Here is a 13,604-nt window from a genome sequence, read left to right on the forward strand (position 1 = left end):
TGCTTGAATACATTCCTGCTCACTAAATTATGCTAACAGCATATTCTTCCCTCAGTAAATATCTGCTATCAGTAAAGATTTGCAATAATGCAATGGAAACTTCAGTTCATGCATTCACAAAACTGAATACAAAACAGTTCTGGTCTTTGGCTCTAAGGTCTTTTATAAACTAAGCCATTGCTTTATATTTGTATTTCTAAGAGATATGATGTGTTTTATTTCAGAGAAGAAGTAGGCAGACATCAGGTGTGCAGGATTATTTTTTTTTTTATGAAAACCCACTAACTGGATCCAAGTGCAAAACATGGCTACAGGAGGTAGACAGGAACTAAGAATGAAGTAATGGTGTCTGGGAACATATATTCAACTTTTAAATTTATAAACTAAGTACTAGAACTAAGTTTGCAAATCCATTCTCATGAAACGTACCTCTGAATATTATTTTTTAAATAATTGGAATTTAGGAGAGACCATATACTGCAAGTCACCCAGATATGTACTAATAGATCCTGAGATGTTGTCTGGCTTCCCATGTGATTGAGTACATTGTCCCATGGACACCAGGGAGAAAAGGATTTTTCAGTTATTATTTTTGCACTGTTATAGTCACATTCTACAAAATATGAGGCGATGCAGTATACTCAACAAACACGGTGTATTGACATAGGCTGAACTCATGGAGGAGGTTGGCAGAACTTTGCAATAATTATTTATTTGGATTTTGCTGCCTCTTACTTGTTATTTCAGTATTTTTCTTCAAGATTTGATATTGTTTCTGAAAATTTTGTTTTCAGTTGTAGTGGGAAGGGGGTTGGAAGCTTCCAGTTTTTTAGTTTTGATCTGAGAAGCCAGGAATTCCTTTTCCTGGTGAAGTCAGAAGTTCTTCTCAGTCTTCCAAGCAGGAGAAGGAGCTATTCCCAGAAGTGAAAGTTACTTTCTAGACCAGGCATAGAAAACTTGGGCCCTTCAGGTGTTTTGGACTTCAACTCCCAAATTTCTAACAGCCTTTAGGTGTTATGAATTGTGGGAGTTGAAGTTCAAACACCTGGAGGGCCCAAGTTAGCCCATGCATGGTCTAGACCCAATGGACAATGGGAATTTATGGTAAGAATAGTTTCCTTATTTACCACTGGTTCTCTATGTTAAAACAAGAAGTACTTACTCAAGAAAAGATGATTGTACATATATTTAAGCTTTTCATGAAAACATTTCATTTCATATTGCACACTAATTGTATCCACCATCTAACCATATGTGTATATGCACATGTGTGCTTCATAGCCACAAAGTCTCTAAAGCCCCAGCACCTGAGCCATTCTCTACTGTGGATCTTGGCAGATAGATCAGTAAGATAAGAGGAGCAGAACAGGAATATGTCTGTGACATATTCTTCAGTATCCTTTATGCAGAGGAAATTCCTTTGATATATAATATCCTTGTAACATGGAAGATTTCTTTCCTGTCAACCTAAGAATGGGATAAAGCATTGATTAGTGAAAATTGGCTGCTTCACAGTTGCAGTGAGCCTTTGAAGTGGCAGATCTGCATCTCAGCATTACAGATAGGATGAATTACAAATCAAAACAAATAAGGAAGTAAGGTTGCAATATCATACCCATGTTCCTTTTCATAAGCCCCACTGCACTCAATGTGACTTATATCTGAGTATGCTATTGATGGTTGTAAATGGTCTGTTTGCAGCAAGACCAACAGACAGACATCCTTTCTTAATACAATGTAATGTAATACAATAGCATATTGAATTGTTTAAAAACTGAAATAAAATTAAGGAGCATAGAAGGTCTTACAAAGTTATATCTACTATCAACAGTGGAACCATCCCTCCTTACTCTCCATTTTAGTAATCTATTTATAACCTCTTCTCTCTTTCTCTCTCTCTCTCTTTTTTTTTTTTACTTAAGAAATATTTTTCCTCATTTTCCTGCATATTGTAGGCATTTATACATAGGGAGCTTTTGCCACAGCTAGAGATGCCACCTGGAAATCTTGATGTGCCTAGATAACAAAACACTGTGTGTCTTACTGGCAAAAATGCACCTGCTAGGTGTGTGATATGCTCAGTCTACAGCATACACAATTCCAGGAGAGCTGTCAATAAAATCTTGCTTTTTCAGCTTTTATTTAAAAGTGTATTGACTCAATCCTTCAAAGTTCTAATAGTATTATAGTAATTATAAGATTGTTCACAGGCTGCTTGGTGTGTATACTTCAGGTAGAATAACTCTGAAGTCGTTATTTCTATACCAGCCAGCGATGCTTGGTGAAGAAGAGTCAGAGAGATAATGAAACCAACTGGATGTAGTGTTCTCCTCTTTTTGAACAAAGTTAGATTTGCTTTTGAGGAAAATGTATAGACTTGTTAAAAAAAAAAAACAAGCCCAAAACCCTACTAGGAAATTCTCAAAGGAGGTCAGTGAGAACTGAGACTGCTTAATGACCATACAATGTTATATTGGTTCGGGTGAGAGACAGGAGAAAAGAAAACTAGAATTAAAGTTCAAGAGTGCATCATCCTGGAAAATAGTATTATTCAAAATGGGAAGAAGCACCAAAAGCTCAAAATAAAATGCATATATGCATTATATGCATATATACAGTAATAATAATAGTACTCCTAGTCCCCTTCCTATTAGCCCATATATGTTCTATATTGTAGTAATAATAATAATAATAATAATAATAATAATAATAATAATAATAATAATGCTCCCAGACTCCTTCCTATTAGCCCACACTTGTTCTTTAAGTAAGTCAATTAATAATCATCATCATCGTCATCATCATCATCATCCCAGGTCCTCCTCAGGTGATGCAGACCTTGGTGATGCAGAACCAGGCAGAGCACAAACCATTGAAACCTTGCCTTCCCTCCTCTGGACTGGATTCTATGTGTGAGTTTTAAACACATGGACCCCAAATTCCAGAATGCAGTGGAGGCCAAGTTCTGAGAATGGAAGATTCTCACACCCAGTCTTCACCTAGAAGGGCAAGAGACAATGCAGGATGAGGCATGTGCATGTTTCTAAACACATGGACCTCAAATTCCAGAATGCAGTGGAGGCCAAGTTCTGAGAATAGAAGATTCTCACACTCAGTCGTCACCTAGGAGGGCAAGAGACAATGCAGGATGAGACATGTACCAGGAGGCAAGTGCTGGCTGAAATCGAATAATGTAACTTGCTGCTATGAGGTGAGGTGGTGAGCTTGGACTGAGAAATTTGAGAGCTGCTACTGTACTCTGTCCCCTATTGGGCCATTTCTCATATCATCTGCTAATATTATGACATGAATAATTATGTCTGAGGGTGAAATGAGCAATGAGGATTCTTGACTGTTTCCAAATAATATACTACTTGCTTTTTCTTCCAAATATCAGTGTACTGATTGATAGTTTTGGGGTAATTTATAAATCATCACTTGGTAATATTTTGTGAAGCACCATAGCTTTGTCTATATTGCAATACAGTAGAGTCTCATTTATCCAACATAAATGGGCCAGCAGAACGGTGGATAAGCGAATATGTTGGATAATGAGGGATTAAGGAAAAGCCTATTAAACATTAAATTACATTATGATTTTACAAATTAAGCACCAAAACATCATGTTTTACAACAAATTTGACCGGAAAGCCAGTTCAATATGGGGTAACGCTATGTAGTAATTACTATATTTACGAATTTAGCACCAAAACATCACGATGTATTGAAACCTTGACTACAAAAACATTGGCTACTAAAAGGCAGACTGCGTTGGATAATCCAGAACGTTGGATAAGCGAATGTTGGATAAGTGAGACTCTACTGTATTAATAAATTAATTATAGATATTGTCATAGATCTACACACAAATGTATTGCCACTCTTTTAAAAAACAGCAAAATAAACAGATGAATTTATGCATGCAAAACAGTGATTTTATTTCAGTTCTGTTTTTGAATTCAACAGATCGATGAAGGCTTTCACAGGGAATCACTGGGGTGTTGTGTGGTGTGTGGCTGTGTTCTAGCAGCATTTTCTCATATCATTTCACCACTGATGCAGGTGAAATGTCAAGACAATGCTGCAAGAACACGACCATACAACCTGGAAACCACACAACACCCCAGTGAAAAGAGATCATTCATCACCTTTATCTGGTAGTGTGAGTATTAAAACTGGAGTAAATAGTATATTACAGCTAGCAAAGTGAAAATGAATAGGGTCTTACTGTGTTCCTGACACTCGGGTAAATTTATCTTCATGACCCTTAGCAAAATAAATTTATAATATTTCTAGACTTACACTAAACCAAATAATTTGTTGAGTCCTGTCAGTATGAATAATTACTATGTCAATCAGATGACAGCTGAGAATAAAGAGACAGATATTCCATTCCAAAAATAAAAAGTTAGACACATTCACCCCCCATCTTAGCTGAAGTAACCCAGCAGGGCTTTGGATATGGTCAGTATCCATCACAAAATTTCATCCTATCCCACTTATCATTGTTTTGTCCATAAATCTCCATGTGTATTCTATCATTCTCCATCCCCATGGTGCTTGAATTTCTAAATTAAACTAATGTTTTAACTTTCTATGCTAATGGTTCCCAAACTTTGGTCATCCAGGTGTTTGGAATTTGAACTCCCAGAAGCTTGATTCACAATCAGGAATTCTGGCAGATAAATTCAAAACACCTGAAGGATTAAAGTTAGGACCAACTGCTCTATGTTATTGTTATTCCTTTCGGTAAGTTGTTGTTCCTGCTGTTCCTGCTGTTGTTTTACAAAAGACCACTTTAAATTATGTTCTCAATTTTCATCAAAATAGAAATGTTGGTTCTGGAACTTGTAATCAGAAATAGACATTTTTCCCCAATTCCTTTTGAAAATTCTGATACAGGTTTTTAATTGTTTGCTGAGATTCCATCATCTTCACAGCACTTAACGTCCTTTACAACTTAAAGGGTTAGTAGGTGTTTTAAAAATAAAACAAAAAGCCCTACAATTATATGTGTGTGTTTAATGTTATTATTTTTGGCCTAGCAGGCTGTTTTCTTGAGGTCTGTCCAAAATGTGTGAGTGCTTGAAGTCGTATAAAATGAGCCCACCAGGTTAAAGTAAGAGTCATAGTAGTCTAATGCAGCTGCTTTCTCCACATCATGAGGTGATCTTTCCAGTCATTCACATACACCTTGTAAACACATTTCACACACATTGGTACTACATACCACTGTGTACCCAGCTGGTTTTACCTAAAAAGTTTCATTCTCCTGTTTGGAGCTTAAGACTTTGCAGAGTCTGCTTCACCTGACTCTTCTGCCCCATTCTCAGATATTGTGGTTGCTTTTGCAAAAAAAAAAAAAAAGAAAGAAAGAAAAGAAAAAAGGAGACCATCAGGTTGCAAAACAATGGAATTTCTCACCACTGCAAAAGATTTGTGTAGTATTTTGTTTCCATTTTGTACCTCTAGTTCAAATTTCTTTTTAAAAAAACCCCAAAAAGTCCAGGACAAGGGTTTTTAACGAAGAATGTATTCATAAAATGTGTTGTCATGTTTGATGTTGGGATGGCAGATTGTGTTGGGCAGATTGGACATCATTTTCTCTTTTAGACAAAACCTTGTCCCATATTACATGAAGAACTTCTTCCCATGCCTCTGAATAGAACCACATATGCTTTCTATTGAGTACTATGCAGAGCAAATTCCATACTTTCCACTTGAAAGTTTATTTAGTTTCCTGTCTCAAAATTCTTGCTGGGAAGAAACCAAAAGTAATCATGAAGTATCTGTTAAAAGAGTGATTCCTATTTTTTTAGTTAGTGCAACCTGCTGTAAAGGTTTACTTTCTTAGAAATCAGACCTAAGACTGTTGTGTATAATCTCTTTTGTACATTAATGAGAGATTGATAACTCATAAACAGGGTTAATATCACAAGTGATGTGGTCCTAATTGACTAATAAAGTGAACAAAGTCACTGGAACTAAAGTAGCATTGTTGCTTTTCTTCTGTGTCACATGAAATTAATAGAATCATTATATAATTCGATGCTCCATGCAGTCATGCCGGCCACATGACCTTGGAGGTGTCTACGGACTACGCCGGCTCTTTGGCTTAGAAATGGAGATGAGCACGAACCCCCAGAGTTGGACACGACTAGACTTAATGTCAGGAGTAAACTTTTACCTTTTTTACCTATATAATTCGAACCTTAGAAATTATATCACTTGGAAAGGAAGACCTTTTAATTAATATAATACAGATACTCCAACCTTCCAAATAAACTTGGTTTGCAATCTGGGTTTGAAGTAACAGCTCAAACTACAGTTTTATAGCTTGGACATCAAAGGAAACCATGATTTGACAGATTAAGGTAGTGTGTTGTCGAAGGCTTTCATGGCCAGAATCACAGGGTTGTTGTGTCTTTTCCGGGCTGTATGTCCATGTTCCAGAAGTATTTTATTAAGACCTGTATATAAAAAAAGGAAGATGTATGTGCATAGTTTGCTCCCAATCCATGATTTTGAGAATTAAAAATGTAATATCTGAATGCAACCATTACTGCATGTTGAGTTCAGACTTCACTTTCTATGAATGTACAAATTGCTTTCTTCCATTAAATAATTTCTGTTCTATATTTTTTGTGATGCATTCTTACCTCAGCATTTTCTTTTTCTTTGTTCTTCTATGCACGGTGGAAGGAAAGCATTGCAAATGGAATTTGTCCACTAAATATTTTTTGAAACTGAAGCATGGCAAATTATCTTATCCCATTTAAAATAGTTTGGCCTAGTAACAAGGTCTTTCTTACTGAAACACTCAGGACAAACTAAATTGTTATTTATTTAGTCTTATGAAACTTGATTCTTTATGCTTTGCAAGAGTTACCAAAGGGAAAAAAATAGGTAGGCAATGATGACAACCTGCTGCCAAATTATGCAGTAAAGGACTTGGTATTCTTACCTATAGTGCTTGTATATCTTACACTATAAATTCAAACAATCAGAAAATGATTTCTATTAAACTACATTTGTTTTAGAACAAGTTACATTTTATTACACAGACAATTTGAAGATTATAAGTCAAAAATGGATCATAAATACCTTTAAAATACATAGTCCACTTCACATACTGAAATATTTTCAATATCAAATTCATTATTTCTAATGTTGTTCAAAAGATACATCAGACAGCAAATATAAAACTACAGGAAAGGAGATTACACCTGAACATCAGGAAGAACTTCCTCACTGTGAGGGCTGTTCGACAGTGGAACTCTCTCCCCCGGGCTGTGGTGGAGGCTCCTTCCTTGGAGGCTTTTAAGCAGAGGCTGGATGGCCATCTGTCGGGGGTGCTTTGAATGCGATTTCCTGCTTCTTAGCAGGGGGTTGGACTGGATGGCCCATGAGGTCTCTTCCAACTCTACTATTCTATGATTCTATGAGTCTATGATTCTATGATTCTAAATACAATGTAAAATCAGAAGACATTTAAGTCCTTTAGTATTCACTAGACATTTCTGTATTTTATATAAATATACATTGATTTTTAATATAAACTAAATGGCAGTTACCATAGTGATTCCTTTCTCATATGCCTACACACACATTTTAAACAGAAAACAATGCTTAAAATATATGGAATTTGAAGGATTTTTGGCATATTGTGGTGGGGAAAATGTAGGGAAGAGTCTACGAATACAACGATAATTTTAAATGCAATGTTGTTTATAGTACTATCATGTATATTGGGAAACACAGAGTGCTGACCTTCTTCCTTGCCCTTTTATATTCCTCATTGCTGAGCAAGAAAGAAAAAAAGTCTAGCTGTGGATATTTCTTCTTGGTGCAGGAACTGATGATATAGCAGGTTCTTTGTCGTGGTGTTGCTGAATTGCTTTGTGAGCTATATTTTATACAATTTATTATGCTAAGTCAAAATTCTAATCTTTATTATAATTATTGAGATGAGATTTACTTAGCTTGCATAAAAGCGTCACCAAAATACATCTCAAGTTATGGCAATACGAGGTTTGAAGGAGATAAGGCATGATCTTTAACACAGTTAAAGGGAGCTGGTACATTGGCCCAACCTAAAGCCATGAGGCAGTATGGGAGGAAGGTGGCATTTGAAGGCCCCTGTGAAGCAGGCAAAGCAAATCAAGTGGGCCACAGGCTGCCTTTGTGGCCTTCTCTTGTCATGTGATGGTGGGTATACTGGGGTTATAAAAGAGGAATCCGCCCCTCTTAACAGCCTCTTCATCTTTGCGTGTCCCACTTTCAGGATAGTTGACATTAATACTGGTCATGGCAGGGCTGGGTAGGAATTCTTTCCCCAAGGACATCTTCCCGTTTTTTTTTTTGCCCATCCCACATTGTTACTGAGGGTGTGGTAATTGGCACTTGGTGGAGTCACTTAAATAGGTTGTCATTAGCATGTTAAAAGTTCACTTAGATTGAGCAAGCATAGTGGCACACTTTGTGGGTGAAAGGTGGGCTTCTGGAACAGCCTCTCTAAGTTCTGTGGGTTTGGGGATTCCACTTCGAGTTAGAATGGGTGTTTCTGACGCTGCCTGGGTAGGCCTTCACTTGTGTCTCAAATTGCGGCAGTTGATCTGGCTGTCGGGACTCTTCCAGGAGATTGTTCCATAGTCTTGGGGTGGCTGATGAAAAGGTCCTCTTTGTTGCAGCAAGACTAACAATAGCAAAATCTTGGAAGGGGAAAACTGAGTTAACTATTAAAGACTGGAGAGAGAAAGTACTAGAGCATATCCAAATGGCCATGCTAACTAATGGTATTAGAGGAGGAAATAATAAAGAATATATAAATAAATGGAGGCTGACATTTGTCTGGAAAGGAAAACAAAGGTAGATTTGAAAGTAGCCACAAAGGGACTTTATTAAGATAAGAAATAAGGGTAGACTTTTAAAAATTGTGTTAGAAGCGCATGTTGCTTCTGGTATGAGAGAATCGGCCCTCATCAAAGGGGACTCCCAAATGTGTTAGCATCCTGTGGAGGGCTTCTCTCATGTCCCCGCATTGGGAAGCTAGAGCTGACAGATGAGAGCTTACCCATTCGCAGACTCAAACCACTAGGTCAGTGGTTCAGCCGGCACAAAGGTTTAACCCATTGCGCCACCATGGCTCCTATAAAGGTAGATATGAGATGTACAGTTATTTTGTATATAATTTACATTAGATGGCTATATAATGTCTATTAAACATTTTTATGTATGTTTTTCTTTTTTTCTTTTTTCTTTTTCCTTCTCTTTTTGTTTTTTTCTTCTTCATTTAAACAATAACAACAAAAGAAAAATTCATCTGGAAAAAAAGAAGGTCCTCTGGGTGGTTGTTGCCAGTTGGGTTCTGGCATGTTGGAGCAGACACCCCACAGAGGACCTCGGGGGTGGATTGTATGGGAGAAGGTGATCCTGTAGGTAACCTGGACCCAATTATTTGCAACATAACCTGCAGGTATAGAGAATTCAGTATTTTTATCCCTATGTTAGGATCCCAGTCTGAATCAGGTTCTCCATGCTTATTTTTGTGATAAAAAAAGAGCAGGCATGTACTTTTATGGATATTTTGCAGTTTGAGTCTAAGCTTCATTAAATACAATCTTGCTTACTTTGGAAATATATAAATAAAATATCTCATTGTTAGTATAGATTTGCAAGCGTAGTAGTATAGATAAATTACTGCCAAAGCATCAAGCGTTGTTTGGTGATTGGGATCACCAGGCAGACTCCTATCTTCCTTCCCCATCTCCCTTGCATGGGCATCTTCTCTTTCCATTTTGGAGATAACTTCAATTACATCTGCCTTGAAGTTTGTGCTGGCTGTACTGTTTATGTTAGCCTCAGCATCAAAGGCCACTTCTGAACATGATTTCAATCAGTGATTTGACACTAATTGTGCTTGGTAGAAATATTACTATAGATGAAACTATACATATCATAACTGGGGTGTATAAGTCTCTGCCTCAGTTTGAATTCAGAGATAAATAGACTATGGTCTAATGTGGTTCTGAATCAATATTTGGAAATCAGAATTTTATGCTACCCATTTACACTGAGAAACAAAAGTACTGTAGTTTAACTTTGATAAATGGCAGAATCATAGGCACAGAGGGAGGGCTGGGTGAACCACCTTGAAATTTATTTTTAAAGTTTGCTATGATATTCTGTTTTTGGCAGAATGGTAGTTGAAGAGGGTCACCATTCTACCATTCTCTTCTCTTGCTGCTTTTGTCAAACTAGAAGGGCTGCCAATTTCTAGGTTGATTCGTGATGAGAAGAATACTGGCAGCTGATTAGTCACTCAGCATCAAGGAGATGCTAAGTAGAGGCTAGAAGATGCTCCCAATCTTCTACTATTTTTCTGTTTGTTTTAACCATGTTGCACCTGACCTCAAGCCATAGGGTAAAGGCAGGTAATAAATAACATTTATTATTACTATCATTATTACTATTTCTACTAGCTGTGAGGAGTAAGTTCTATAGCACTGAATCTATACATATGCGAATTATCCTCATGTTTGCCTAATCTGGTGTAACTGAAATACTTGTCAGTCCTGCATATTGTTGGTGATGTACTTAGAACACCTTTGCACTTTTTCAACCCCATGAAGAAACAAAATTTGCAACAGGTGAGTTTTTTGTGTGGTGTAGTGACTTAGCCCATAAGCATTTGTGAAGCAAAATTGTTGCTTGTGACTCATTGATTATGGAGACAATGGAATGTGATATCTACTTCTCCATGGAGAGAGTTGAAGGTGTCACAAGCAGTGTCAGTAAGATTTACCATCTATATTTAATTTACATACTTAGGTCATGATTATTTTATTGTAGTATGAGTAAACATTGGCATAGTCACATTGAATCCCATAGCTGATTTCACAAAGGCTGCCAAGAGTTTGAACTCACCTACAAAGTCAAAAATGAGAGAAAAGACTGTGTTCATGTTGAATAACTGCTTACACTAAGAACCACATTTATGCAGCTTCTGAGCTTATACAGGTTGAGCATTATCCAAAATGCATAGAACTAGAAGTATACATCATAATTTGATTATGTCTGTTTTATTTCCTACTAGCTTAGGAGAACATAACCACTGATACCTTGAAGTATTACAAGTGTTTTTTATGGAATAGCGTTTCATACCTTACTGCTAACTGGAACGTTCCATTAAGTTTGATCTACTCAGAACTCGGAAGATGAGATTTCCTTTCTTCTTTTAAAAGATGCTTTACTTAGGGTACTGCCTTCTCATTTTGGAGAAGGATTCTATCTTACCAAAATACATTGGTGGTACCAGTCCTGTTAGACATTAGGGGCATGAGATGAGTATTTTATCCCATGGAAATTCTGTTGGTGAAGTAATTCTCCTCTGGCTGAACATCACAGCTATTTTGGCACATATTTCCCTTACAGAATGTTATTTAGCGTTTTTAAAAAAATATTTAATGAAGTCATTTATAAAGTTTCCAAGAACCTTCACTCTCTCGTGTCTACTCATACCAGCATGGATTTACTCCAGTACTCTCCTGTCTTATGATAAAACTCTATCATCCATAGATCTAAGCTAACCTATGTCTTTTCACAACTGTTATTTCGCCAAGCCGCCACAGCTTTGGAACAGAGAGTAGTCCATTGTGAGTTTTGTGCCACAATGTCCCTTTTTATATTTGTTAATACTATATCCTGACATAACCTTTCTTTTCAAGATTTTTTTCACCATTTACATTTTGGCAGAAGTTCATGGTATTTCCTTATTCACAGTCAGAAACCAGATTATGTTTGTTTGATATTAGAAGGGATCTATCTTTATAATGATCCTAGAGAAATCAGGTCAACACAGAGGCCCAAGAAAAGGAAAATCTTGTAAAAGCTATCTTAAATGGGTTTCTTCAATGATAAGATGTTGCATTGAATAAGAAAAAGACCTGTTCCATCTGCTGTCTTTTCCATTCCACCGTATTTCTGCTTCAGCGGCTTTCCTGGTAGAGGTGCCTTTAATTCAGATTTATAAGATCAGCAAATGGGCACAGTGATTTGTCTTTGTGCATCATGCTTGTGAGACTAAAAAGTAAAGTATAGGTTGGTTTGTGTGACACCCCTGGCTGCAAGAGCACTGGAAACCAATACACTGAGGCCAATAAACAATCTAATATCTTTATTAAAGAATTGAAGAAATAAAACAAAAACAAGCAGAAGATAAAGTTCATCAATAGACCTTTTAGGAAAGGTCAAATATAGTCCAGTAATATATTGTCCAATGTCTAATATTAGAGTTTAAAGTTTGTAATCCAAAAAACCGAAACGCACTCAAACTTCCAAGCAGTTTGAGTGGGGAAACGTCCAAGTCTTTTACTAGAGTTCAAAAGCAAGTCCAAGGCAAGGAATTGAAGACAAGGCTGGATTCACAGCACGACAAGGCAAGGCTGGAATCACGGCTAGGCAAGGCACGGAAACACGGCTAGGCAAGGCACGGCTAGGCTGGAATGTAGTGGATCCAAACGCGGTCCACACTTGGCTGGAAGTGAAGTTAATCCTTCAACTGACACGTTGACTCCACGCTGGCTAGCCAGCGCACAGAACTTTTAAGTAACTTCAAATCTTTCCACAGAGCAGGTGTGGAGCAGCTCTTTTCCCTTGGGAAAAGAGCTAAAACAACATCTTCAACCAGATGTGATCCTCCCTGAGAATTCTCAGGGGAAAACAGGTTAATCAGCAGATTCTCTAGCTGCTAATCGCGCGCTCCTTTTTCTGCCAGCTTTCTCAAACCTACTAGTTTCCCAAAACATCCGTCTATCAAAAGGAGGGGAACTGGTGGGAGAAGGCTCCGTTTCAAGGGCCTTTTTAATGAGCTGTGAGCTAGAATTGTCAATAGGGAGCATCTGGAAAGAGGCAGAGTCTTGCTGAATCGGCACAAACCTCATTTCCTTGTCACTTTGGTCCATAATGGAGACAGGATCACGGCCCAAGGGTTCAGGGGACATCACAGTTTGGGTAAAGCAATACTGCTGTGTCAACTCCAAAGTGAGTGAAAAGGCAGGACAGTAGAGTGATAGGGATTCCTTCCAATATTCTGGAAGGTTCCCGTATTTGTGCAAGTCGATATTTTTGCATTTCTATTCTTCCCCACTCAACAAGCATGTACAGTATTATTTTCACGTACACTTCCAATACCAAATCACCTTGTTTGGATGATGTATTCATCTCTGCAGGAGGACACTGGCCTAGTGCAATTCTGTATAGCAGCAATAAAGTGGTTTCAAAAATGACTTGATGAATCAAAACAGAGATGAATCCTTGATTATAACTGCTTTATTTCTCTCAGAATTTATGGAGTACATTTAAGAGTCATCAAATTCAGAGCAAAAAGAGAATAAGTAAATGTTTTAGGTCTTAAAGGAAAGCTTGGGGAAGTTATATTTCTAGACTTCAACTACCAGCATCTTTGGAGTAAGAAAATAGGATCAGTATGGCTGCATACCACATATATAAGTTAACTTGTCTTTTGGATTTATGTGACTGCCTTTTTCCAGCATGTGCCAGTTTTATAAGGATTGTTCAACATTTGAGCCCTTACTCTAGGTATC

General features: G+C 37.3%; 1 protein-coding gene and 1 long non-coding RNA gene across 22 annotated transcripts in view; one reads left to right on the top strand and one right to left on the bottom strand.

Moving 5' to 3' along the window:
- tcf4 (transcription factor 4) overlaps positions 1 to 13,604 on the top strand; it is a 378,409-nt gene that overhangs the window by 213,651 nt on the left and 151,154 nt on the right. The window contains exon 1 of one of the 21 annotated variants that reach the window (XM_062974270.1): positions 3,067 to 3,211. The exons of the other annotated variants lie outside the window; for them this stretch is intronic. Coding sequence (XP_062830340.1) covers positions 3,149 to 3,211 — 63 coding nt within the window. The 5' untranslated portion in view covers positions 3,067 to 3,148. Of the gene's footprint in view, positions 1 to 3,066; positions 3,212 to 13,604 lie in introns of those variants that run through there. 21 annotated transcript variants of the gene reach the window in all.
- Positions 1,188 to 2,983, bottom strand: LOC134297155 (uncharacterized). Its single transcript, XR_010003931.1, has 2 exons — positions 2,839 to 2,983; positions 1,188 to 1,467 (listed from the first exon to the last, which is right to left on the bottom strand). It is a non-coding gene; the product is annotated as an uncharacterized LOC134297155 (long non-coding RNA).

This window comes from Anolis carolinensis, chromosome 2 (assembly GCF_035594765.1).
Source record: "Anolis carolinensis isolate JA03-04 chromosome 2, rAnoCar3.1.pri, whole genome shotgun sequence".
NCBI classification, from domain to species: Eukaryota; Metazoa; Chordata; class Lepidosauria; order Squamata; family Dactyloidae; genus Anolis; species Anolis carolinensis.